Raw genomic sequence first — 25,333 nt, 5'->3', positions numbered from 1 at the left:
TATCTATAGTAAGGGGCCCATGTGCCGCCATACAGTGCTCAATGTGTCTATAGTAAGGGGCCCATGTGCCGCCATACAGTGCTCAATGTGTCTATAGTTAGCATCCTGTGTGCCGCCATACAGTGCTGAATGCGTCTATAGTAAGGGTCCTGTGTGCCGCCATACAGTGCTGAATGCATCTATAGTAAGGGGCCCATGTGCAGCCATACCCTGCTGAATGCATCTATAGTAAGGGGCCCATGTGCCGCCATACCCTGCTGAATCCGTCTATAGTAAGGGGCCCATGTGCCGCCATACAGTGCTGAATGTTTTTTATAGTAAGGGTCCTGTGTGCCCCCATACAGTGCTGAATGTGTCTATAGTAAGGGTCCTGTGTGCCCCCATACAGTGCTGAATGTATCTATAGTAAGAATCCTGTGTGCCGCCATACAGTGCTGAATGTATCTATAGTAAGGGTCCTGTGTGTCGCCATACAGTGATGAATGTGTCTATAGTAAGGGTCCTGTGTGTCGCCATACAGTGATGAATGTGTCTATAGTAAGGGTCCTGTGTGTCGCCATACAGTGATGAATGTGTCTATAGTAAGGGTCCTGTGTGTCGCCATACAGTGATGAATGTGTCTATAGTAAGAATGCTGTGTGCCCCCATACAGTGCTGAATGTGTCTATAGTAAGGGTCCTGTGTGCCCCCATACAGTGCTGAATGTGTCTATAGTAAGGGTCCTGTGTGCCCCCATACAGTGCTGAATGTGTTTATAGTAAGGGTCCTGTGTGCCCCCATACAGTGCTGAATGTGTCTATAGTAAGGGTCCTGTGTGCCGCCATACAGTGCTGAATGCATCTATAGTAAGGGGCCCATGTGCCGCCATACAGTGCTGAATCCATCTATAGTAAGAATCCTGTGTGCCGCCATACAGTGCTGAATCCATCTATAGTAAGGGTCCTGTGTGCCGCCATACAGTGCTGAATCCATCTATAGTACGTGGTTTCCCATGAGGTTATTGGCTTCTAGTGCCGGGCCCTTCCTCCTGGACCCCATGGGGGCCACCTGTCTGTGTATAATGCTCCGGAATGTTATAGGGGCCCTCTGTATATAGGTCCTCTGCCTATAATGTGTCCATATAGTGACAGCAAGCAGAGGATATAGGAGGCTGAGTATTATCGTATAACACCGCCATATCCTGCCAGCTATTGTGATGACACTTGGGGTCCGGGCAGGTAGACCCCCATTCATCAGCTATGGTAATCCTAGCACTGTGATGCTGAAGAGATAATAATACCGCCATGCGGTTTCACCTCTGCCTGTAGGTTTCCTCCGCACGGTGCACAGCGCACACTCAGCTCTGCTTTTCCTGTAACCAGTCAGTGCGCAGCTTTCTATTATTAGTATCATGTTTATATAGCGCGACCGTGCACAGGAAGCTGCCCGTGTCCTGGAGGAGGAAGCACACCGGGTGCAGGTGGATCCTCTGTAATGGGGGGTGCAGGTGGATCCTGTATAATGGGGGGTGCAGGTGGATCCTCTGTAATGGGGGGTGCAGGTGGATCCTGTATAATGGGGGGGTGCAGGTGGATCCTGTATAATGGGGGGTGCAGGTGGATCCTGTATAATGGGGGGTGCAGGTGGATCCTCTGTAATGGGGGGTGCAGGTGGATCCTCTGTAATGGGGGGTGCAGGTGGATCCTGTATAATGGGGGGTGCAGGTGGATCCTGTATAATGGGGGGTGCAGGTGGATCCTGTATAATGGGGGGTGCAGGTGGATCCTCTGTAATGGGGGGTGCAGGTGGATCCTCTGTAATGGGGGGTGCAGGTGGATCCTGTATAATGGGGGGTGCAGGTGGATCCTCTGTAATGGGGGGTGCAGGTGGATCCTGTATAATGGGGGGGGTGCAGGTGGATCCTGTATAATGGGGGGTGCAGGTGGATCCTCTGTAATGGGGGGTGCAGGTGGATCCTCTGTAATGGGGGGTGCAGGTGTAGCCTCTGTAATGGGGGGTGCAGGTGTAGCCTCTGTAATGGGGGGTGCAGGTGGATCCTGTATAATGGGGGGTGCAGGTGGATTCTCTGTAATGGGGGTGCAGGTGGATCCTCTGTAATGGGGGTGCAGGTGGATCCTGTATAATGGGGGGTGCAGGTGGATCCTGTATAATGGGGGGTGCAGGTGGATCCTGTATAATGGGGGGTGCAGGTGGATCCTCTGTAATGGGGGGTGCAGGTGGATCCTCTGTAATGGGGGGTGCAGGTGTAGCCTCTGTAATGGGGGGTGCAGGTGGATCCTGTATAATGGGGGGTGCAGGTGGATCCTCTGTAATGGGGGGTGCAGGTGGATCCTCTAATGGGGGGTGCAGGTGGATCCTCTGTAATGGGGGGTGCAGGTGGATCCTCTGTAATGGGGGGTGCAGGTGGATCCTGTATGGGGTGGGGGGTGCCCCCTGTACATATGTGACCCCTCTCTCCTCTGCTTCCCCCCCGGATTGTATTTGCAGATCAAGACGGACAATGTGGTTTTATTTCAGGAAGTGAAAGATAAAATTTCTCCCAATCTGCAAAACCCATTACTGACAATGTGCTGAACAAGCAGCAGAGAGAAACCAGCATACCGCCCTATAGTGTCCTCCACCAGGGGATAGAGCCATGTAGTGTCCTCCACCAGGGGATACCGCCATGTAGTGTCCTCCACCAGGGGATAGAGCCCTGTAGTGTCCTCCACCAGGGGATACCGCCCTATAGTGTCCTCCACCAGGGGATACCGCCCTATAGTGTCCTCCACCAGGGGATACCGCCCTATAGTGTCCTCCACCAGGGGATACCGCCCTATAGTGTCCTCCACCAGGGGATACCGCCCTATAGTGTCCTCCACCAGGGGATACCGCCCTATAGTGTCCTCCACCAGGGGATACCGCCCTATAGTGTCCTCCACCAGGGGATACCGCCCTATAGTGTCCTCCACCAGGGGATACCGCCCTATAGTGTCCTCCACCAGGGGATACCGCCCTATAGTGTCCTCCACCAGGGGATACCGCCCTATAGTGTCCTCCACCAGGGGATACCGCCCTATAGTGTCCTCCACCAGGGGATACCGCCCTATAGTGTCCTCCACCAGGGGATACCGCCCTATAGTGTCCTCCACCAGGGGATACCGCCCTATAGTGTCCTCCACCTGGGGATACCGCCCTATAGTGTCCTCCACCAGGGGATAGAGACCTATAGTGTCCTCCACCTGGGGATAGAGCCCTATAGTGTCCTCCACCTGGGGATAGAGACCTGTAGTGCCCTCCACCAGGGGATAGAGACCTGTAGTGTCCTCCACCAGGGGATAGAGCCCTGTAGTGTCCTCCACCAGGGGATAGAGCCCTGTAGTGTCCTCCACCAGGGGATAGAGCCATATTGTGTCCTCCACCAGGGTATACCGCCCTATAGTGTCCTCCACCAGGGGATAGAGCCATGTAGTGCCCCCCTTGTACTGTCAGATAGCTGCCTTTAATCCAAGATCTGTCCCGGGCTCCGTCGTTTGACAGGTGATGCAGTTATTGTCCTAAAAATCATCTTTTTAACTTTTAGCCCTGTGTCATGCTGGCGTAGCCTAAAGTACCCATCTCCTAGGCTTGCACTGCCTCTCCATCTCTCCTCCCCGCTATTCTAACCATCAGGAATGCCCCAGGTGGGATTTCTCCTAATCATCACCTGCCTGAACACACATGGGCCTTAGTCTGTCTCCGTTCGAATTTCCCGCTGTTTGCAGGTCCCTGAAGCTCCAGTTGGTGTCTATATTTTCTCTTCACTTCCTGGTTTGTGATTTCCCATGATGCACTTTGCCTCCTGTGATGTCTAACTGACTCTGTAAAACTGTTAGATGGCTTACATCTTGTTCAGCCAATCAGAGCTGAGCAACCTGAGTCATCTGACAAAGGGAGGCTGGCCTAACAGGGCTTAGACCCGCCCCCTCTTGATGATGTCATTGTCACAAAATGGCTGCCACAGAAAAGCCTGGGGACTACACTCATTAGGTAATAATGAGTTTACTTCACTTCCTGTTGGTGGATTGAGGGGGGAAAAGATAGGAAAGAGGGGCAGATAGGAGAGAGGCAGATAGGTGATTGATGCATATTACAGTTATATAACTTTATAATGTGTTTCAATTACTGGAAAAAAGCTTTTTGCTGGAGTACCCCTTTAACTATCCAGCACCTGTGCAATGTTCAGACAAGTGATAAATAGGAGAAATCTTGCCTGGGGCATTCCTAATGATAAGAGCGGGGAGGAGAGACGGAGGGGCAGTGCAGGCCTAGGACACACACTTTAGGCCATTCCAATTTTGCACAGGGCTGCAAGTTAAAAAAAAATAATTTTAGGACAAAAACTGCATCACCTGCCGAACGACGGACCCCAGGACAGCTATCTGACGGTACAAGCGGACGGGAGTGTGGGGGGGGGGGTCAGATTGTGGACGCAGAGTCACTTTAAATATTCGATAAAAACTGGTGATAAACTGGGAGACAAATCCGCAAGGATTCAGCAATGTCCAAGCATAGTGTATGGGGAGAGGAGAGTGACACACTGTAACGGAAGGTCAGCTGTGTGATCTACACGAAGGACTCCGGCACATTCCACAGGCCTGGAGGGAAACAGATAAGACTCCGAATCCAGAGAACAGAACAGAACGGAAATCCTGTATGTGAGGAGGGTGAGCCCTGGTGCCCCCCGTCTGACGCATACATTATACTCCAGAGCTGCACTCACTATTCTGCTGGTGGGGTCACTGTGTACATACATTACTGATCCTGAGTTACATCCTGTATGATACTCCAGAGCTGCACTCACTATTCTGCTGGTGGGGTCACTGTGTACATACATTACTGATCCTGAGTTACATACTGTATTTCTTTTATTAAAATTTTAAACATAACAATAAATAAATACAGAAATAACGCACCATATACCGTATCTGACCAGAACAAAACAATAGAAAATGAAACCATAACATAAAGCACCGGTCCATCCCCACACTCATTCTTCCACACATACAACCCATATACCTATATACACCCATATACCTATATACAATATATACACCCATATACCTATATACAATATATACACAATATAAACTATTTAGCTAAACATATTAATAAACTATATACACTACTATATACAAACCTATATATACTACTATATACTATACACTTATAAACACACCTTTATACACACCTATATACACAATACACCACTATATCCTATACACCTATATACAATACACCACTATATACTATACACCACTATATACAATACACCACTATATACTATACACCTATATACAATACACCACTATATACTATACACCTATATACAATACACCACTATATACAATACACCACAATATACTATACACCTATATACACTACTATATACAAACCTATATATACTACTATATACTATACACTTATAAACAATACACCACTATATACTATACACCTATAAACACACCTATATACACTACTATATACTATACACCTATATAAATAACTAAATGTGAACCCCCTGGCCCAGTTGCATTGTGCACAACCTAATACCACAGACATAATTCTATACAAACCAACACCAACTAAACAAGACATCATTACACAAATAAACTAAAACTAAACAAGACACAATACAAACTAATAACCTATAACTAAACATTACATATAATATTTTAAATTTTTTTTTTTTTTTTGGCCCTGAGCTGGTCCCGCATCCCATGCCCCCAGTACATGATCACGGACGTCCATGAACCAGCCCAGGATTTTATATAAAAGTCCCAACAAAGTCCCACAGAAGCCCCCTCCCCCCTTTTACCCACCACCCAACCTATCACTAAACCCCAACCCCAGGTGCGAACAAAACATATATAATATACACAGTATATACAATTTATACAAACATACAAAGACAATCACAATACACAAACTTTTGAAAAAATATATATAACATACTAAACCCAACAATAATGAGACTTCTCAGCCCCACACACAGCCCGAAAGCCCAAGATCAGCGCCTGCAAGCCCTATACTCCAGTATCTCTACAGCACAAAACAAAAGACTAATGTGCCAGCATCAGCCCACCACCAGGAGAGGAGACGCAGGCTAAGGAACCTTATAGGCAAAGCCCCTCCAAAGACAAGAGGCCCTACCAGCCCCCAGCCTCTCGTACTCCAGAGAGCGCACCTTCACCAGGTCACCGAGTGTGCCCCTAACTACCTCATCCACAGGGGGCGCTGTGCCCCTAACCACCTCATCCACAGGGGGCGCTGTGCCCCTAACCACCTCATCCACAGGGGGCGCTGTGCACCTAACCACCTCATCCACAGGGGGCGCTGTGCCCCTAACCACCTCATCCACAGGGGGGCGCTGTGCCCCTAACCACCTCATCCACAGGGAGGATTTTACGCTGCGTCGATACTAAACACTGTGCACTCCACGTGTGGTACCTGACCACTATGCTGACTAGGAATAAAGTGCTCCGGTCCCAGCCACCAAGGTTTCTGAATGCTCCATAGGCCCATTCCGCATAGGAGAGACGGGCCAACCTGGGCCACCCGATGGCAGCGCCCACCCTGTTGTAAACCTCTGTATTAAAGGGACAATGAAGCAGAAAATGCTCCATGCTTTCCAGCATGCCTCCACACTCCTCCCGGGGACATCCCCGATCCTCAGAGCTCCTGCACTTCAGATTGTTCCTCACATACAGTTTCCCATGGAAGCAGCGCCAAGCCAAGTCCCAAAACTTCAAGGGGATCCTGATGGAATTCAATAGGCCCAAACCAACCTCCAGATCCCGGCTTGGGCAATCCTTGAGCGCCAACGGTTTTTGGAAATGGGATGACAGGACCCTATTGTCAAGGAATTTCCTCGACAGAGTCCTAATCTCCCACATCCCCAAACCCCACCGACGAATGACCTTCAGAACCAGGGTAGCATAAGCCGGAAGATGCCGTGTGGTGTGCGGAGATCCTTCACTTGCCCTCCTGTCTCCCATTCCTGGAAGAAAGGCCGAAACCATCCCCTACAGGAGAATACCCACGGAGGAGCCCTCTCTTGCCAGAGGTTTGCAATGTTGGTCTTAAGAAAGGTATTCACCGGGAACACCACGGGGTTGACCATACACAACCCCCCTTGTCTCCTCGTACGGTAAGTAACCTCCCTCTTGACTAGGTTCAGTCTATTCCCCCATAACAGTTGGAAGAACACACTGTAGACCCGAGTCCAGAGAGGTTCTGGCAAAATGCAAACACTGCCCAGATATATCAGCAAAGGGAGCAGGAATGTTTTGATCAGGTTAACCCTTTCCCTGAGGGTCAAAGACCAACCCTTCCACTGATCCACCTTCTGAGCGGCGATCTTGAGCCTGCTGTCCCAGTTTTGTTTGGGGTAATCCCCTTGGCCGAATTCGATGCCGAGAACTTTTGCAAACTCCTGGGGCTCTGGAAGGGTGTCCGGGAGATCAAATCCAGGATCTCCACCTCCCAGCCAGAGACTCTCACACTTATCCTGGTTGATCTTGGACCCAGATGCCTCTGAGTAGCGCTCCACCTCTGACATCACACACTGCACCTCCTCTTGCGAGGAGACGAATATGGTGACATCATCGGCGTACGCTACCACCCTCAGAGTGGAATCCGGCACCGCAGGGTCCATTCTCACCCCCGTCAACGGTCCACAATCAATCCTCCTAAGGAAAGGATCAACTGCAAACACGTACAACAGTGGGCTCAAAGGGCAACCCTGACGGACACCAGACCCAACCTCAAAAGAGCGGCCAATCCAACCATTCACAAGCGGGAAACTCTCTGCCCCTGCATACAAGGTCTTAAGCCAATCAACAAACCCCCCCGGCAGGCCATATCTCAGAAGGACAGACCAGAGGTACTCGTGGTTAACCCGATCAAACGCTTTTGCCTGATCCAAGGACAGCAAGTACCCCTTCCAGTGACCCGCCCTACCCTGCTCCACAGCCTCCCGGACACCAAGCACAGCACTAAAGGTACTGCGGCCTGGAACAGAGCAATGCTGGGCCCCCGAAAGGAGCTGGGGTGCAAACTTCACCAGCCGATTAAACAGCACTTTTGCCAGAATCTTTCTGTCCACACTGAGAAGCGCTATGGGACGCCAATTCTCAATGCGGGACGGGTCTTTACCCTTTGACAAGATGATCAAGGCTGACCTCCTCATTGACCTCGGCAGAGTGCCCGAGGAGAGACACTCATTAAATACCTCAGTCAAGAGGGGTACCAAAGTGTCCTTAAAGGTCTTATAAAACTCAGATGTTAAGCAATCTGGACCGGGTGACTTCTTGAGGGCAAGACCATCAATAGCCACCCTGACTTCCTCTTCTTGGATCATCTCTGTCAAAACACCAAGAGAGGGGTCTACCCCTGGTTCAGGGACGGTTTCAGTCAAGAAAGCTGAGGCCTTATCCTGATCTAGATCTTTCCTCCCCAAGAGGTGCGAGTAAAAAAATCTGACGACCTCCAGGATCCCTGATCTGGACCTTTTCAGGGATCCTGTACTATCAATCAGTCCTGAGACGATTTTACTATTCACTGACATCTTGCAGTTTCTGTAAGGGTCGGGCGAGCGGTACTTCCCATAGTCCCTCTCAAAAAACAAAGATGCATATCTATCATACTGGCACCTCAGTAGCAAGGCTTTCACTCTGGAGATATCATCACGACTACCTCCAGTCGAGACAAGACGTTCAAGTTTCTTCCTTAGGCCCTGGTACAGGCGATACCTGTCCAGACTCCTGAGGCTCGAGAGCTGGCGGAAGAATCTCGCAACCCTTTTTATGAACATCTCCCACCACTCTGACTTACTGCTACAAAGGCCCAGCAATGGTACCTGGCTCTGAAGAAAATCCTCAAAGGACTGTCTTATTTCCGCTTCTTCCAAGAGAGACGAATTGAGCTTCCAGTAGCCTCTACCCATCCGGGGGGTCTCTGTAACATTCAGCGAAAACAAAATTAAACAGTGGTCGGAGAACTCCACCTCAACAACGGACACCGCTGAAGAGATGGCTTCCTCCTTTAAATAAAACCTGTCTATCCTGGATCTACAACTACCCCTATGATAGGTGAATCCCGTGTGGCCTGGTGTATGCCGGATGTGAACATCCACCAGGCGAGCCTCACTAGCTATACTATTCAGGGCGACGCCATCATAAGTCAGCTTGTCTCTGGAACCTCCCCTATCCTGGGGCCTCGTGACAGCATTGAAGTCCCCTCCAAAGACCACCTGCCGACTTGTAAAAAGATTGGGCTTGATCCTCATAAAGAGACACTTCCGATCCCACTTGGACTGTGGACCATAGATGTTAATAAGGCGAAGTTCTTGTCCCTTCATGAGGACATCTAGAATCAGGCACCTCTCCATTTCTAACTCAATAACCCGTCGGCATTCTACAGGTGCGGCAAAAAGTACCGCCACCCCGCTATACGGCTCAGCCGCAAGAGACCAGTAGGAGGGCCCATTCCTCCATTCCCTTCTGGCTTTAAATATAGATGACAGGTCTGTTAGCCTGGTCTCCTGCAAAAAGAAAATATCAGCATTAATGTGGGCAAAATAATCATAGGCCGCAAATCTAGCCGTATCTGACTTAATGCTGGCTACATTAATGGAAGCCAGCGTCAACGGAGAGGGTGCCGCCATCATGGGTGATTGAGTTAGACTGCCTTCTTTTTCCCACTATCCTTTCCATCCTGCCCGCCACCTTCCTCATCTGACGATGGTTTACCTCTCTTTAGTGAAATGGATGTATCCATGTCCCCTTTATTTACATTTTCCTTGTCCCCCGACTCTGGGCAGATCCTCCCCCCAAAGGAAATACGTTCCCCAGGGAGAGAGGATTCGACGTCCCCTGCAGGCCCCTCCGTCATCGCACCAACCAGAACCTCACCCTGCGCCTCCTGCACCTCTGAGGAGGAAATATCCTGGAGGGTTTGGAACCGGTTTGAGAGACCAATCAGAGGGAGGATGGTTGTACCTTCCTTTGGCATCTGGGGGGTGGGAGAAGATCTTACATCTCCCCTTTTCTTATTCTTTTTAGTACCCCGCTTGTGCTCCACCCATCTCCCACTATCCTCATCCGCGCTCTCACCATGGGAGGACAGTGAAGAGATGGCACCTTCTTCTTTCCGAATCCTCCAAATCTCCTCATCCAGATCACTGTCCCTCAGAGCCTCAGCAGTAAGATTGGCCTCAGGGATGAGATCAGAGGTCACCACAGTTGCGCAAGGCTCCTGAGACTCCCCCATCTCCCTCTCCCTTTGGCGCTTATCCCGACGCCTCAGTTGGGCTGGCGTCTTTTGCTTACTTTTCTTCATTGGCTCTTTTACTCCTTCACCTCCGCCAGCTGCCCCCCCAGTAGATTCCTCCTCACGACCTTTCTCCACCGGGGTAACAACTGCATTGGCAAAGGAACGAGGGCAGCGACTAAATGGGTGACCTAAGTCACCACACAGGTGACACCCAATCTCCGCACAGGATGCAGCGAGATGGCCTATTTCCCCACACAATGAGCACTTCATCACTGTGCACCTAGCACTGAAATGTGTGGGGTCACCGCACCTGTGACAGAGCTTAGGCTGACCCTGGTAGAAGACCTGGATTCGATCCCTTCCTAGGAAGGTGGCAGATGGTATATGGGTAACGGTGTTTCCTGAATACCTAAGTTTGACCATAAAGGTCCAAGCCCCTGACCAGATGCCATATTCGTCCCTGTTCTTTTTTGGGACTTCCACCACCTCTCCATACCGGCCAAGCCACGTCATGATGTCAATACAAGAGAGTGATTCGTTACGGGTTAAAACGGTCACTCTCTTGACGTTATTTTGGCGAGACACAGCCTGAATGGCAAAGTCTCGCCAGCCGGGCTCATCCTTTACCAGCTCATAGTTAGACCAAAAAAGCTCAAGCCCCTCCGGCCGAACAAAGCTGATATCGAATTCAGGGGTACCAAAGGGATGTATCAAGGCAAAGATGTCGGCTGCCTTGAAGCTCATCCTCAGCAGGAGCTCAACAACTTTAGATCTTGGGGGACATGTATCACTGCCTCTCCACCTCAGACGGACCACATTCCTTCGGACACCGCCTGGCCCGGCTGTTGGGAGAGACCACACAGTTTCCCTACCCCTTTCCTCTCGGAAGGCTGCAAGGCCATGCCTTTCTATCAAGAAAGACAGATCAACCTCCCTACCCTCTACATTGATTGTTCTCTCCCCTCTCTTTAAGGCCTGCAGGACACGTCGATGCAAGTCACCATCCCCAGGGCCCGAGGACGAGGAAGGCACCCCACTTCCCCCAGCGGCAACATTTGCATAGCTGCGTACCGCTGCTGCAGCCGCTGGGGGTGCAACTGGACCAGGCCCTAATCTCCCACCACTAATCTGTGCCCCTTCACCACCCTCCTCCACATAATCCATACCCACACCAATACCACCTGTCACACTGCCCCGACCACCCTCCAAAGCCCCAGACAGATTCCTCCCCACATTCACTCCTCCCTTCCCCCCAACATTAATTCCCCCATTCACACTGGGTGGACCGGTGTGTTCTGGAACAGAAACAGATTTTGTACCATCAGCGTCATTGGGTACCAGGACCGGAGCCACCTCCACAGGACAGGCCACTGGTCCCTTTAGAAAGGACCGAACAACCTGCCTGGACTGTTTAGAGGCAGCCTCTTCCCTATTTCTGCTGGTACCCTCTGCCTCATCAGTACTAGACTCCTCCGCACGATCTGGTCCAGCAACTCCAATACAAAATAAAGGCTTAAGTCCAGTCTTTCTCTTGGGAGGCGAAGGCATCCTAGCCCCGGCAGCATCCCGACGATGACACCGCTGCCCCAAAGGAACAGCAGCGCCAGCGCCAAGCGCCACCAGAGTTCCCGCAGCTGACACCGCACACACGCTCCCCCCTCCCGTCAGGGAGCGAGCTGATGCACCAGTGCCTTTAACGTTACTGCCCACCGCTGGGCCACCTCTCCTGCCACTGCCCGCCGCTGGGCCAATATCACTGTCCGACCTTACGGCCGGTTCCTCACCTGCTCCACCTCTGCTACTGCAAACAGAGATGGAGCTTACCGCCATACTAGACTCCATACTCTCCCCATTCTCCTGCACTGAGTCCACAACAGAACTCAGGCCGGGCTGAGATATGGGGTTCACACAGTGAGCTGACCCTGAGGCCAGTCCGGGGGGCACAGGGAGGGGGGAATATACAAATGTTACCTGCTCCTGAAGCTTGGTGGTCTTTACCTTGGTCTTTCTCCCAGGCGCCTCCTCTGGTAACTCATCTCCGAATACGAAGTCCTGGAGGCGCCCTGGTGACTCCAGGAGCTGGATCTGGGCCATCAGCGCCCCTCCCTGGTAACTGGTGTTGCTTTCATCCCCCGAACCGCGGCTAGATGACAATGCTGCTTGCCCTGCAGGGAGCCCACTGTATGGGGTCTGTTGTTGGGGACCCCTGGGTGGATTCGGCTCAACATCACGTACCTCCGCAGCGTCTCCTTCCTCCTCCACCCGGCTCTCTGGCTGGAGCCCTCTTAGCCCTCTCCGCTTTTCTCTCTCTGTTTGAGCAAAACGATCATCATTCTGAAGTTTCTCTTTAAATGGCCCACTGTTTTCCAGAATAAAAGTTCTTTTTTTCATCAGCTTTTTGATGTCAACTTTCAGACATTTCATTTTCGCTGTTAGCTCAGCCTTTTGCTGCTTAGCAGCAGTGTCCATCAATGCTTTTACAGCACATACCTCCTCCTGGAGCTTGTACAGCTGGTTCCTGGCTTCCTCATACCCACAGAGGCTTGCAGCAATCCGTAGGCCATAACTCTGCCCCGTCTCTTGGGACCGCTGCACCCCCCAATCTTCCTCCACACCTTCATGGGCAGACAGCCTTGCTCCAGGAGGAGTGTCACTGCACAGATTTTCCTGGCTGGTTTCCATAGTTGTTCCAGAACTTCTGGCACTTGTAGTTCCACAACTTGCTGTAGCCTTGCGGCTACCCTTTGTTACCTCAGGTTCAGGGGCGGCTGGAGAAGCATCGCTGCACATCCTAGTAGAACGCCTCAGCCCTTGGACCTCTGATGGTATTCCCTCTGTTGGTCGCTGGATTCCTCTGCCCCCCACGGACCTGGTTCGGGGGGCAGGAGTTGGGACTCTCCTTGGCTCGCTCATGCCTGAAAACCTGCTCCCTCCCTGGGGAGGAGAGAGCAGGCCCAGGGGCAGATCTTCCTTGCCTGGAGCTCAGGAGCAGCAGACTCGCACAGCCTCACACAGCAGGACCACACCCAAAACTAATTGGAGCTGCAATCACCACTCCAGAGCTGCACTTGCTATTCTGCTGGTGGAGTCACTGTGTACATACATTACATTACTGATCCTGAGTTACATCCTGTATTATACTCCAGAGCTGCACTCACTATTCTGCTGGTGGAGTCACTGTGTACATACATTACTGATCCTGTACTGTTGCTCTATGTTTTTCTCTTTTTGATGCTTGTAACGTTTTCCACATGTCGGGTTGCGTATTGTGTCGGTGGTTTTTATTGTGTTGTCCTCATATTTTATGGGCTGTGTAGTTGGGATCAGTGTCAGTGCGGGAAGCAGGGATCAGTGTCAGTGCTGGGAGCAGGGATCTGGCTGCGGTCACACAGAGTGTGTTAGGGTCGGGTACAGATAACATCAGGCAGAGTGAGACATGATGTGATATCATCCACCATCCAGTGTCACCCAACTTCCCAGTGATCCTGAATGGCAGATACGACGCCTTGTCATGTGATCCGTTCTACAGCTTCTCCTGCTGCTCGCTGTCCTCCTCCTGCTGCTCTGTCCTTGCTGTCCTCCTCCTCCTGCTGCTCTCTGTCCTCGCTCTCCTCCTCCTCCTGCTCTCTGTCCTCGCTCTCCTCCTCCTCCTGCTCTCTGTCCTCGCTCTCCTCCTCCTCCTGCTCTGTCCTCGCTCTCCTCCTTCTCCTGCTCTCTGTCCTCGCTCTCCTCCTTCTCCTGCTCTCTGTCCTCGCTCTCCTCCTCCTGCTCTCTGTCCTCGCTCTCCTCCTCCTGCTGCTGCTCTGTCCTCGCTCTCCTCCTCCTGCTGCTGCTGCTCTCTGTCCTCGCTCTCCTCCTCCTGCTGCTCTCTGTCCTCGCTCTTCTCCTCCTGCTGCTCTTTGCCTGTGCTCTCCTCCTCCTCCTGCTGCTTTTAGTCCTTGCTCTCCTCCTCCTGCTGCTTTCTGTCCTCATTCGCCTCCTCCTCCTGCTGCTCTGTCCTTGCTGTCCTCCTCCTCCTGCTGCTCTGTCCTTGCTGTCCTCCTCCTCCTGCTGCTCTGTCCTTGCTGTCCTCCTCCTCCTGCTGCTCTCTGTCCTCACTTTCCTCCTCCTGCTGCTGCTCTCTGTCCTCGCTCTCCTCCTCCTGCTGCTCTCTGTCCTCGCTCTACTCCTCCTGCTGCTCTCTGCCTGTGCTCTCCTCCTCCTCCTGCTGCTCTCTGTCCTCTCTTTCCTCCTCCTCCTCCTGCTGCTCTCTGTCCTCACTCTTCTCCTCCTGCTGCTCTCTGCCTGTGCTCTCCTCGTCCTCGCTCTCCTCCTCCTGCTGCTCTCTGCCTTTGCTGTCCTTTTCCTCCTCCTCCTGCTGCTCAGTCCTTGCTGTCCTCCTCCTGCTGCTCTCCTCCTGCTGCTCTCTGTCCTCGCTCTCCTCCTCCTGCTGCTCTTCTCCTCCTCCTGCTGCTCTCTGTCCTCGCTCTCCTCCTCCTGCTGCTCTCCTCCTATTCCTGCTGCTCTCAGTCCTTGCTGTCCTCCTCCTCCTTCTCTCTGTCCTTGCTGTCCTTCTGCTCCTCTCAGTCTTTGCTGTCCTCCTCTTGCAGCTCTCTGTCCTCGCTCTCATCCTGCTGCTCTCTGTCCTTGCTGTCCTCCTCCTCCTCCTGCTGCTCTGTCCTTGCTGTCCTCCTCCTCCTCCTGCTGCTCTCAGTCCTTGCTGTCCTCCTCCTCCTCCTGCTGCTCTCTATCCTCGCTCTCCTCCTCCTGCTGCTCTCCTCCTCCTCCTGCTGCTCTCAGTCCTTGCTGTCCTCCTCCTCCTCCTGCTGCTCTCTATCCTCGCTCTCCTCCTCCTGCTGCTCTCCTCCTCCTCCTCCTCCTGCTGCTCTCTATCCTCGCTCTCCTCCTCCTCCTCCTCCTCCTCCTCCTCCTCCTGCTGCTGCTCTCTGTCCTCGCTCTCCACCTCCTGCTGCTCTCTGTTACCTGGAAAGCTTTCTACAGCTGTTAGATAACTACAACTCCCATCATGCCCTGAGGGGGAGGCTGCTGTACAGCATCTCAGCTCCTTATACTGTGGACAATCCTATTTACTGTCCTGTTCCTTTAAGTCCTACAGATGTCAGAGTTATGGAGACGCCACGTGGGCCGGATCCGGTGCAGAATGGCCAGCTATTGTTCTCTGGTATCAGCATCCTGGATAGACTCATCAAGACCTGCCCGGTCTGGCTGCAGCTCTGCATGGCGGGGCCGCAGGTGGTGGAGATACTCTGCAGGGAGACCCCCGGGGTGAGTGTCCCCTAATCCATCAATGCCCAATCCCTGGGCTCCAAGTGTTCTGCATAATGGTTGTTACAAAGTATCAGTGCAGGACACTAGGGGTGCACACAGAGCATGGTCTGCACTGATACACTGTAACTAACCCTCAGCTGTGAGATGTATATGTGATGTGAGTATGTACAGCCTGAGCCCTGGGGAACCGATTACCCCTTGGTGCCCCCACCATATTGCGGCCCCTGGTATAATGTACGGTCCATATTGCGGCCCCTGGTATAATGTACGGTCCATATTGCGCCCCCTGGTATAATGTACGGTCCATATTGCGGCCCCTGGTATAATGTACGGTCCATATTGTGGCCCCTGGTATAATGTACGGTCCATATTGTGGCCCCTGGTATAATGTATGGTCCATATTGTGGCCCCTGGTATAATGTATGGTCCATGGTATAATGTGGGGTCCTTGGTATAATGTACGGTCCATATTGCGGCCCCTGGTATAATGTGCGACCGTGGAGGGGCCCCTGTCATAGTGTGGGGTACGTGGAGGGGCCCCTGGTATAATGTGGGGTCCTTGGAGGGGCCCCTGGTATAAAGTAGGGCCCTTAGAGCGGCCCCTGGTATAATGTGGGGTCCTCGGAGGGGCCCCTGGTATAATGTGGGGTCCTCGGAGGGGCCCCTGGTATAATGTGGGGTCCTCGGAGGGGCCCCTGGTATAATGTGGGGTCCTCGGAGGGGTCCCTGGTATAATGTGGGGTTCCTCGGAGGGGCCCCTGGTATAATGTGGGGTTCCTTGAAGGGGCCCCTGGTATAATGTGGGGTACTCGGAGGGGCCCTTGGTATAATGTGGGGTACTCGGAGGGGCCCCTGGTATAATGTGGGGCTCCTCGGAGGGGCCCCTGGTATAATGTGGGGTACTCGGAGGGGCCCCTGGTATAATGTGGGGTACTCGGAGGGGCCCCTGGTATAATGTGGGGTACTTGGAGGGGCCCCTGGTATAATGTGGGGTACTCGGAGGGGCCCCTGGTATAATGTGGGGTCCTCGGAGGGGCCCCTGGTATAATGTGGGGTACCCCACCCTTTTAATGGAGTCTCGGGCTGCGTTCCCTTTTGCCTTCTCTCACCCCCACATGTTGTCATATTTCAGGAATTATCCTGGTATTACACACCGGCCCAGATGTGCGGCCCCCGGGGGCCGCTACAAAATACAGCATGATCTGTCTGACACTATCACACACACCTGACTTGGATACAGTGGCTCAGCAGACTATACAATACATAATAGGCTTGGATACAGTGGTGTAGCTGAAAGTATCACTCATGATAATAATAGATACAGTGCAGCCGCTAACAGTATCACACACAGCAGGCTTAGATACAATAATTTAGCTGTTAGTATCACACACGGCAGGCTTAGATACAATAATTTAGCTGTTAGTATCACACATAACAGGCTTAGATACAGTGTTTAGCTGTTAGTATCACACACGCCAGGCTTGGATACGGGGGTTTAGCTGTTAGTATCACACATTACAGCTTGGATACATGACTGGGCACTGACTCTGATGTCTCGGTACCGCAGGTCTTCCTGGTGACCCGGGACGTGGCGGGGAGGTGTATGGTGCTCTGGATCCGCTCGGAAGCCGCCGACGTTCTCCGCTACAACATCCGAGAGGAGAAAACAAGTGAGTGTCGCTGTGCTGCAAACACTCTGTGCTGCGGAGGCAATCTCTACATGCTTACACCGCTGAGGGTTTGTTACAGTGTGTCAGTGCAGGGGGACAGGTCTACACACAGCCAGCATGTTATACATGGACAAGTCCTTTAAGGACTGAGCGCAAAGGGCAGGGCCAGAGATGTCATCTGATTTCACCCCATCCAGATGCCATGGTGACTGTGCCCTGAGTTACATGCTGGGGGTTGTAGTGCCACGTCCGCTCTTACACCTTATTCTGCTTTCTGGTAAATTAAATAAGGGCAGTGAATGCGGCGGCGACAGCGTCATCTAGTGATCGTCCACGGCTGCCAGTCACAGAGCCCCCAGCTGTCACCCTGAGCACCTGCCCGTAACTACTCAGATGTAGCAGAGCTGAGATTGTAAGGAAAAGCGACCACTGACCGCAGCTTGTGATGTAATAACCTGATGATGTCATCATATCCGTCACTTGTCTCCCCAGTGATGTATCTAGAAGGATCCATGCTGGTGTTTAAGGATATATTCAAGCTGATGGCCTTCTACTGTATCAGCAGGTAAGGAAAGCAGCAGAAAAGTGAGTGCAGCTCTGGAGTATAATACAGGATGTAACTCAGGATCAGTAGTGTATGTATACAGTGACCCCACCAGCAGAATAGTGAGCGCAGCTCCGGAGTATAATACAGGATGTAACTCAGGATCAGTAATGTAATGTATGTATACAGTGACCCCACCAGCAGAATAGTGAGCGCAGCTCTGGAGTATAATACAGGATGTAACTCAGGATCAGTAATGTATGTACAGAGTGACCCAACCAGTAGAATAGTGAGTGCAGCTCTGGAGTATAATACAGGATGTAACTCAGGATCAGTAATGTATGTACACAGTGACCCCACCAGCAGAATAGTGAGTGCAGCTCTGGAGTATAATACAGGATCCCTCATAGTCTGGGTTATTTGGCTGCTCTCATTCTTCGGCCTGTGTAGTTGGGAAACATCCCCCTGTGCACTTGGTAGAGTTTGCAAATCTCTGGGCAGCTGCGGCCGTTGTATCCAACTCATCATCCATCACTCATCATCCATCATTCCTTCCAGGGATATCTTACCATCTGTGCTGAAGCTGCCGCCGTCCATATCTGCTGCCCATAGCCTGCAAGACCTGGAAGAGATCTCCAACCTCGGCACAGGTGAGTGGACGGCGTACCCCAACATCACCCCCACTGCTGTGAAACTATAACTCCCAGCATGTCCCGAGGCGCCTGCTGAGAGATGTTTCACAAGGGAGCTTCTGTGTAAGTGATTTAGGATATTGCATAAACCCGGGAGGCACGATGTTCTGCAAATGAAGGGCCGACGGCTGAGTCAGGTTACACAGAAGTTTTGATGTAGATGCTCGGGGTTCCCCCAGAGAACTGCGGCCCCTCCTGGTGGCTGTAAGGACAAGTGCAGCGTATAGGGGGCGCTAACATCTTATGGAGGGGATTGCAAGTTACAGGGGGACTCCGGTGATTTTTTCTTTCTTTCAGATCATCTGGTATCAGAAATGTATACAGATTTATCATTTACTTATAAGTTTGAAGTGGTGTATTCTCTCCAGTCTGGCACAGTGCTCTATGCTGCCACTTCAGTCCATGTCAGGAACTGTCCAGAGCAGCGGAGGTTTTCTGTGGGGATTTGCTGCTGCCCTGGACAGTTCCTGACATGGACAGAGGTGGCAGCAGAGAGCACTGTCACACTGGAGAGAATACACCACTTCCTACAGGACATACAGCAGCTGATAAGTACTGGAAGACTAGAGAGTATTATATAGAAGTAAACTACAAATCTGTATAACTTTGTGACACCAGATGATTTTTTTGATTGTATCTCTGTTGGGACCAATGATAGAGAGACCGCTATCGCCATATATCTGAGGAGCAGAATTCAGTGCTCAGGAGCATCGCTCACGAAGGGGTCCTGTGACTGACATCATATTTTCTTTCCTTGCACAGGATTCTGGGACAGAGCCATGAGCCCCTCGGTGTCTGGGAATCTCCGCAGTGACCATGTGCCGCGCGCTTCCAGAGAACTTGGTGACTGTACGTGTGAAATAGAGATTTGTGCCGGAGAGGACCGGCTGTGGTTCGTCACGCCGATATTTATAGAAGATTGCAGCAATGCCAACTCTTCCGATAAACTTCCTCTTACTAACTGTATTGCAAAGCCTGAAAGTCCGCTGCCCAAAGCCACGCACCGCCGGCCTCCGCCCCCTCCCCCCAGCTTACATAAGCCGCCCCTGCCCTCTGTCCCTCCATCTGCCCCTCCTCCCGGATATATACGCCGGCAGTCTGACTCCCATCCCGTAAGATCTCCTCCACCGCCAAGACCATCGGCATCCGAGAGACAGGCCCCTGCGGCAAAGACATCAACTGAGCCTCCTCTATCATCTTCTTTACCATCTGAGACCCTTCCCGCGACTTCTCCATCATCTGAGACCCTTCCCGCGACTTCTCCATCATCTAAGACCCTTCCCGCGACTTCTCCATCATCTGAGACCCTTCCCGCGACTTCTCCATCATCTGAGACCCTTCCATCATCTGAGACCCTTCCCGCGACTTCTCCATCATCTGAGACCCTTCCCGCGACTTCTCCATCATCTGAGACCCTTCCCGCGACTTCTCCATCATCTGAGACCCTTCCCGCGACTTCTCCATCATCTGAGACCCTTCCATCATCTGAGACCCTTCCCGCGACTTCTCCATCATCTGAGACCCTTCCCGCGACTTCTCCATCATCTGAGACCCTTCCCGCGACTTCTCCATCATCTGAGACCCTTCCTGCGACTTCTCCATCATCTGAGACCCCCCTTCACACTTTGGATTTATGCTCCTCATTCTCCCAGAACCTTGAGGATCTGCTTAACCACCCTTCTCCAATCGTCTCTTCTCCACCAGACCCTTCACCAGCACTTTCACCCGGTCGCCTTTCTCCCACAGATTCCGACCTCCAGTCGTCTCCCATTTCTTCAGAGACAGAATGTACCCACCCCAAAGACAATGAAGACTCCCAGGCTGAGCCGTCTCCACTTCCGTCACTGGATGTAGACCACCTTAAAGAACCTTTAAGGAACATGAAAATTAACCCCTTCTGTAATGAGTCTCCTCTGCAGGGACCCCAGGCTCCATCTCCGGTCCGTGCCCCACCTGCGGTGCCGAGTCGGCGACTATCAGGGAAGGCGTCTGAGGGTAAAGTCAGTGTTTTTGTAATAAAGGATGAGACAAAGGCGACGAGGAGCCAAAGCCTGGCTGTGACGCCGAAAAGCGACAAAACCGGGACCTTACCCAAGCAGAACAATGCAAGGCAGGAGAATGGGAAGAAGACGGCTCCGGTGCCGCCACCGAGGAAGAAGAAACTCACCTACAGGTCGTCCGTGTCACCGGGGAATGAGGCCACAAACGTCGCTGAGACTGAAAAAGTTATAAAAACTTCAGAAAGTCAACGCAACTCAAGTGGCGTTAAATCTGCGGACAGGAAACAGTCTCGGCAGAAGAGGGTGTCCGCTCCGGTGCTGAAGACCTCCGACCCCTCCCTGTCCTCACACGGATCCGATCCTAGAATGGCAACTGCCGAGGCCGATTCCTACTCCACCAGCAGCGCGGATGAGGACTGCGAGACCCCGGCCAGCACCTCCATCAAGAAGTCTCACTCCTTCATGCTGGACCGGGCCAAGAACCGCCTGTCCATGGTGGCTCTCACCAACGTCTTCTCTGCCTTCATGTCTGCCGATCGGAAGCTGCAGAAGAGGATCACTGAGCTGGCGCACGATAAGGACTCCTACTTTGGGAACTTAGTCCAGGACTATAAGGCGTACAGCCTGGAGATGATGGCCAAGCAGAGCTCCAGCACAGAGATGCTGCAGGAGATCCGGCTGATGATGACCCAGCTGAAGAGCTACCTGGTGCAGAGCACCGAGCTCAAGACCATGGTGGACTACAGCCTCTACACTGACGACAAGATAGGTGAGTGCCCCCTGCTGGTGGTGCTGTGACATCACCGCTCTACAGGATACAGCTTGTATATGTATATAGAGAGAGGGGAGGTATATTATACAATGTGTCACTCTGTCTCCATGCAGACGCCATTGTGGAGGCAGCCCTATGTAAGTGCGTCCTGAAGCCCCTGAAATCGGCCATAGAGTGTTACCTGCGGGAGATCCACAACAAGGACGGCTCGCTGAGGCTGCTGACCGAGAACCAGCAGGTGATCCAGGAGACCACCACCACCGACCTGGGGGTCACCACCAGCGTGCCCGACACCAGCGTCATGGAGAAGATTCTGCACAAGTTCAGCACCATGCACAAGACCTACTCCCCGGAGAAGAAGATCACCTACCTGCTGAAGGCGTGCAAACTCATCTACGACTCCATGGCGGCCGGCAACCCTGGTAGGTGCCAGTGCGCCAATCACCTCATAGGGGGCACTGCCAGTCCTATGGAGGCTATAATGTAAGAGATGTCACCTGCAGTCCTATGTAACAGCACAGATAACACAGTGATATCTCTGAGTACAGATAATGTAGTGGATGTCACCTGCAGTCCTATGTAACACCACATATAAAACACAGATAATGTAGTAGATGTTACTCCTCTCTGCTACTCCTATACAATATGCCGCAGTGTCACATTAGCTAGCAGCAGCAGCTTTTCAGGAAGTCTATTAATATTGAATGACGATACACATTTAACCCTGCGTCTTCCTTGTAGGGAAGCATCACGGAGCGGACGACTTCCTGCCGGTCCTCATGTACGTTTTGGCCCAGTGTGACCTTGTGGCTCTGCTCCTGGATGTGGAATACATGATGGAGCTGATGGACCCTGCTCTGCAGCTTGGAGAAGGTAACTCCTGACCATCAGGATAATTATACAGTGATTAATTATATATATAATATATATTAATTATACACACACACACACATACATCAGGACTGGTAGTCTTCAGTAAGGCTTCATTATTGGCATGCATCTTCTTAGCAGTACTTTACTCCCATCTAGTGGTCACCCTGAGGTACTGCATTCAGCTATCGGTTCTATGGCGTTTCCTCGCTCGCGGTGATGTTTGCCGCATTTATCAGATACTAACCACACTGATCCCTCCGCAGGTTCCTATTATCTCACAACAACGTATGGTGCTCTGGAGCACATAAAGAATTATGATAAAATTACAGTCACCCGGCAGCTGAGCGTAGAGGTCCAGGATTCCATCCACCGCTGGGAGAGAAGGCGCACGCTTAACAAGGCCAAGGTCTCCCGCTCCTCCATACAGGTACCAGATAGGTGTATGGGTTATATACCTGGGATTTTAGTCAATATATTATATGTACATGCTTCTAATTTAAACTAATTTGGGTGTCTTTTTTTTGTTACTTTAGATATACTTATAACTTACAAACCTGTATAACTTTCTGAGACCAGTTGATTAAAGTGGCAAAAGCTGTTCTGGCCATCTTAGCAGTTTTTGACATGGCCTCTTTAAGTAAGACATTTTTAGATTTGAAGGGGTTGTCCTATCAGGACCATCACCAACCAGAAATCCGCTAGAACATCTTGCCGTCATGTGGTTCCCCGCCTATCATCATGCATGGTGATAGCTGTAGTTTTGCAGCAGTTGGGGACCACAGCCATAAAGTGACATTGGTCATTTCCTAATGGATTCATGGAGTAATTGTTTCTTCTGCCGCAGGATTTCATCACCATCTCCTTCGAGGAGTTGGACTCCAGAACCAGGACCTTTGCCACGAAGCCGGACATGAATGTAGGGGAGGTGATCCGCCAGTGTGCAGAGAAGTTTGAGGTGTCGGAGGCGGCTGAGTATGGACTCTTTGTGCTGGTGAATGAGCGGTGTGTCCGCCTGGCGGACGATGCTTTCCCGCAGCAGGTGAAGGCCCGACTCCTGAAGAACGAGCAGAAGCTGGACTTCCACTTCCTGTACAGGCGGAGTGGCGCGCAGGACACTGTGATGAGCGAGCTGCACTTTCTCTAGATATTGGACTTAGGACAGTGACTGAAGGTGGATGCCATGTTTGAGTTTGGTCAAGGCCTGGGGTTGGCTGGACCGATCCTGGATGATCAGAGACCTGATACAAGTGTCTACTTAGGGGAGGAGGGTTGTCACACTGTGTATGTGCATTTTACACTCACTCCTAATATTGTTTTATACAATGAAATGTTACAAAAATGAAGCTGATCCTGTGAATCACAGAGCGAGAAGCGGCTAAAGAACAATGTCCCAGGACCGGCCCAGGTGGGCTGTGGGGGGAGGATGAGGATCCAGGTGGGCGGCGCGGGGGGAAAGGATGAGGAGCCAGTTGCGTCGGGGGCAATGAGTATAAGGATCCAGGTGGGCTGTGTGGGGGATGATGATCCTGATAGGCTCTGTGGGGGTAGATGATGGGGATCCAGGTGGGCTGCGCAGGGGCAATGAGTATAAGGATCCAGGTGGGCTGTGTGGGGGATGATGATCCTGATAGGCTCTGTGGGGGTGGATGATGGGGATCCAGGTGGGCTGCGCAGGGGCAATGAGGTTGAGGATCCAGGCGGGCTGTTGGGGGGGGAGAATTCTATGTGTCTGCTCTCTATCTGCTGTATACAGAGTAGTTGCTGCCGGTTTCTAGGTGTCTGCAGGGAATTCTCTCCTCCAGGTTTGGCTGCTGTTCAGACATCGTCTCTTCCACAGTAATTCCAGGGAGCAGCTTTCATGTATTTTATGGAAAATATTATCCCCGTTTGGATATATCCACTGTATCATCTGTATAAATGGTCTGGGACTGTGAAAGTGATGATTAAATTATGTAGTAATGGACTTCTGCCGCTCTCTAACTGTGCGGCCTCAGGGGGGCGCACTACCAGGGCAGAGGAGGATTCACTTCCAATCACTTTAATGTGCAAAAAGGCTGTGTCTCACCCAAAACCATGGCCCCTTCCCCAGACTGTGAGGTATAAGTGCCATGGATTTTAGAAATATGCAAAACTTTATAGGAGGTGCACAACAACACCCGGCGGTACTGCCATCAGATAAGGGCTTGTGCACGGACATCGCTGAGTGTCAGACAGTCGTCTCCACAACTGCTTCTCCCTGCACCAATCTCTGTATAATGGGCAGGAGACCAATGCCAGCGGCACAGAATAAAAGGAATGGCAGCTTTCTTCCAGAAACAGCACCACTCTTTTCTCCTAGTTTGGGTGGGGGGCTTTACAGCTCAATTTGAATGTAGTTTTATTGTAATACCACACCTAACCTGATGGTGGTGCTGTTCTTGCATTTAAGTAGCTGTGATTTTTCTAATCTTAAATAACTTCTTAAAGGGAGTTATCCAGGCTGTTTTCCGGACACATCACCGCTCTGTTCCTCATTTAGGCTTTGCAGCTCTGTTCAATTGAAGTGAATGGAGACTGTAATGCCACACACAACCTAAGGACAGGGGTGGCACTGCTTTTGTAAGAAAGTAACTATTTTTTTTCTCTTCAAGGGGTACTCTGGAATCAGAAAGTTGTATTTTAATACCTAATAATTTTAACTCCCACCCTCAGATGTATAAGTTACTGATATAATCACAGTTCTGGCTTCACCACTGACAGGAAATGGAAAATAGAAGAACTACAAAATGTGTATTTTCTCTGGCTCCTCCCTCTCCTCTGTGATATTGTATTATCCTCTGATGTCACAGGAGTTGGGGCTACATCCTGTATCTCCAGTGAGTGATGTTACCTTCCCTGACCGGCCTCTCCTGTCTACATCACCATCTCTGCAAGCTCCCCTGCGACCTACATCGCCGCCTCTGACCGCCCCCCGCCAGCCTACATTACCCTGTCTGGCCGCCCCCCTCCGGCCTACATCGCCATTTCTTACCGCCCCCCTTGGACTTACATCACCATTTCTTACCGACCCCCTCGGGCCTACATCACCACTATAGAGAAGCGTTCTACTGATACACACCAGTGACGTCACTATAGAGAAGCGTTCTACTGATACACACCAGTGACGTCACTATAGAGAAGCGTTCTACTGATACACACCAGTGACGTCACTATAGAGAAGCGTTCTACTGATACACACCAGT

The 25,333-nt window shown here is 51.5% G+C and overlaps 2 protein-coding genes across 4 annotated transcripts in view; one reads left to right on the top strand and one right to left on the bottom strand.

Moving 5' to 3' along the window:
- The window catches only part of LOC138771434 (uncharacterized), a 35,449-nt gene extending 22,143 nt beyond the window's left edge, over positions 1 to 13,306 (bottom strand). The window contains exon 1 of the mRNA XM_069951127.1: positions 12,265 to 13,306. Within this exon, the coding sequence (XP_069807228.1) occupies positions 12,265 to 13,206 (942 nt within the window). The 5' untranslated portion in view covers positions 13,207 to 13,306. The remainder of the gene's footprint in view (positions 1 to 12,264) is intronic.
- Positions 1 to 24,075, top strand: part of RIN3 (Ras and Rab interactor 3) — a 31,518-nt gene extending 7,443 nt beyond the window's left edge. For all 3 annotated transcript variants that reach the window (XM_069951124.1, XM_069951123.1, XM_069951122.1), the window contains exons 2-10: positions 15,381 to 15,558; positions 17,129 to 17,231; positions 17,724 to 17,796; positions 18,334 to 18,425; positions 19,230 to 21,236; positions 21,353 to 21,661; positions 21,981 to 22,112; positions 22,376 to 22,539; positions 22,957 to 24,075. In XM_069951124.1, coding sequence (XP_069807225.1) covers positions 15,400 to 15,558; positions 17,129 to 17,231; positions 17,724 to 17,796; positions 18,334 to 18,425; positions 19,230 to 21,236; positions 21,353 to 21,661; positions 21,981 to 22,112; positions 22,376 to 22,539; positions 22,957 to 23,256 — 3,339 coding nt within the window. In that variant the 5' untranslated portion in view covers positions 15,381 to 15,399 and the 3' untranslated portion in view covers positions 23,257 to 24,075. The remainder of the gene's footprint in view (positions 1 to 15,380; positions 15,559 to 17,128; positions 17,232 to 17,723; positions 17,797 to 18,333; positions 18,426 to 19,229; positions 21,237 to 21,352; positions 21,662 to 21,980; positions 22,113 to 22,375; positions 22,540 to 22,956) is intronic.
- Positions 24,076 to 25,333: the final 1,258 nt, after the last annotated feature.

This window comes from Dendropsophus ebraccatus, chromosome 13 (assembly GCF_027789765.1).
Source record: "Dendropsophus ebraccatus isolate aDenEbr1 chromosome 13, aDenEbr1.pat, whole genome shotgun sequence".
NCBI lineage: Eukaryota > Metazoa > Chordata > Amphibia > Anura > Hylidae > Dendropsophus > Dendropsophus ebraccatus.
Note: the sequence above shows the minus strand (reverse complement) of the source record. Positions and strands in the feature narration are given on the sequence as shown.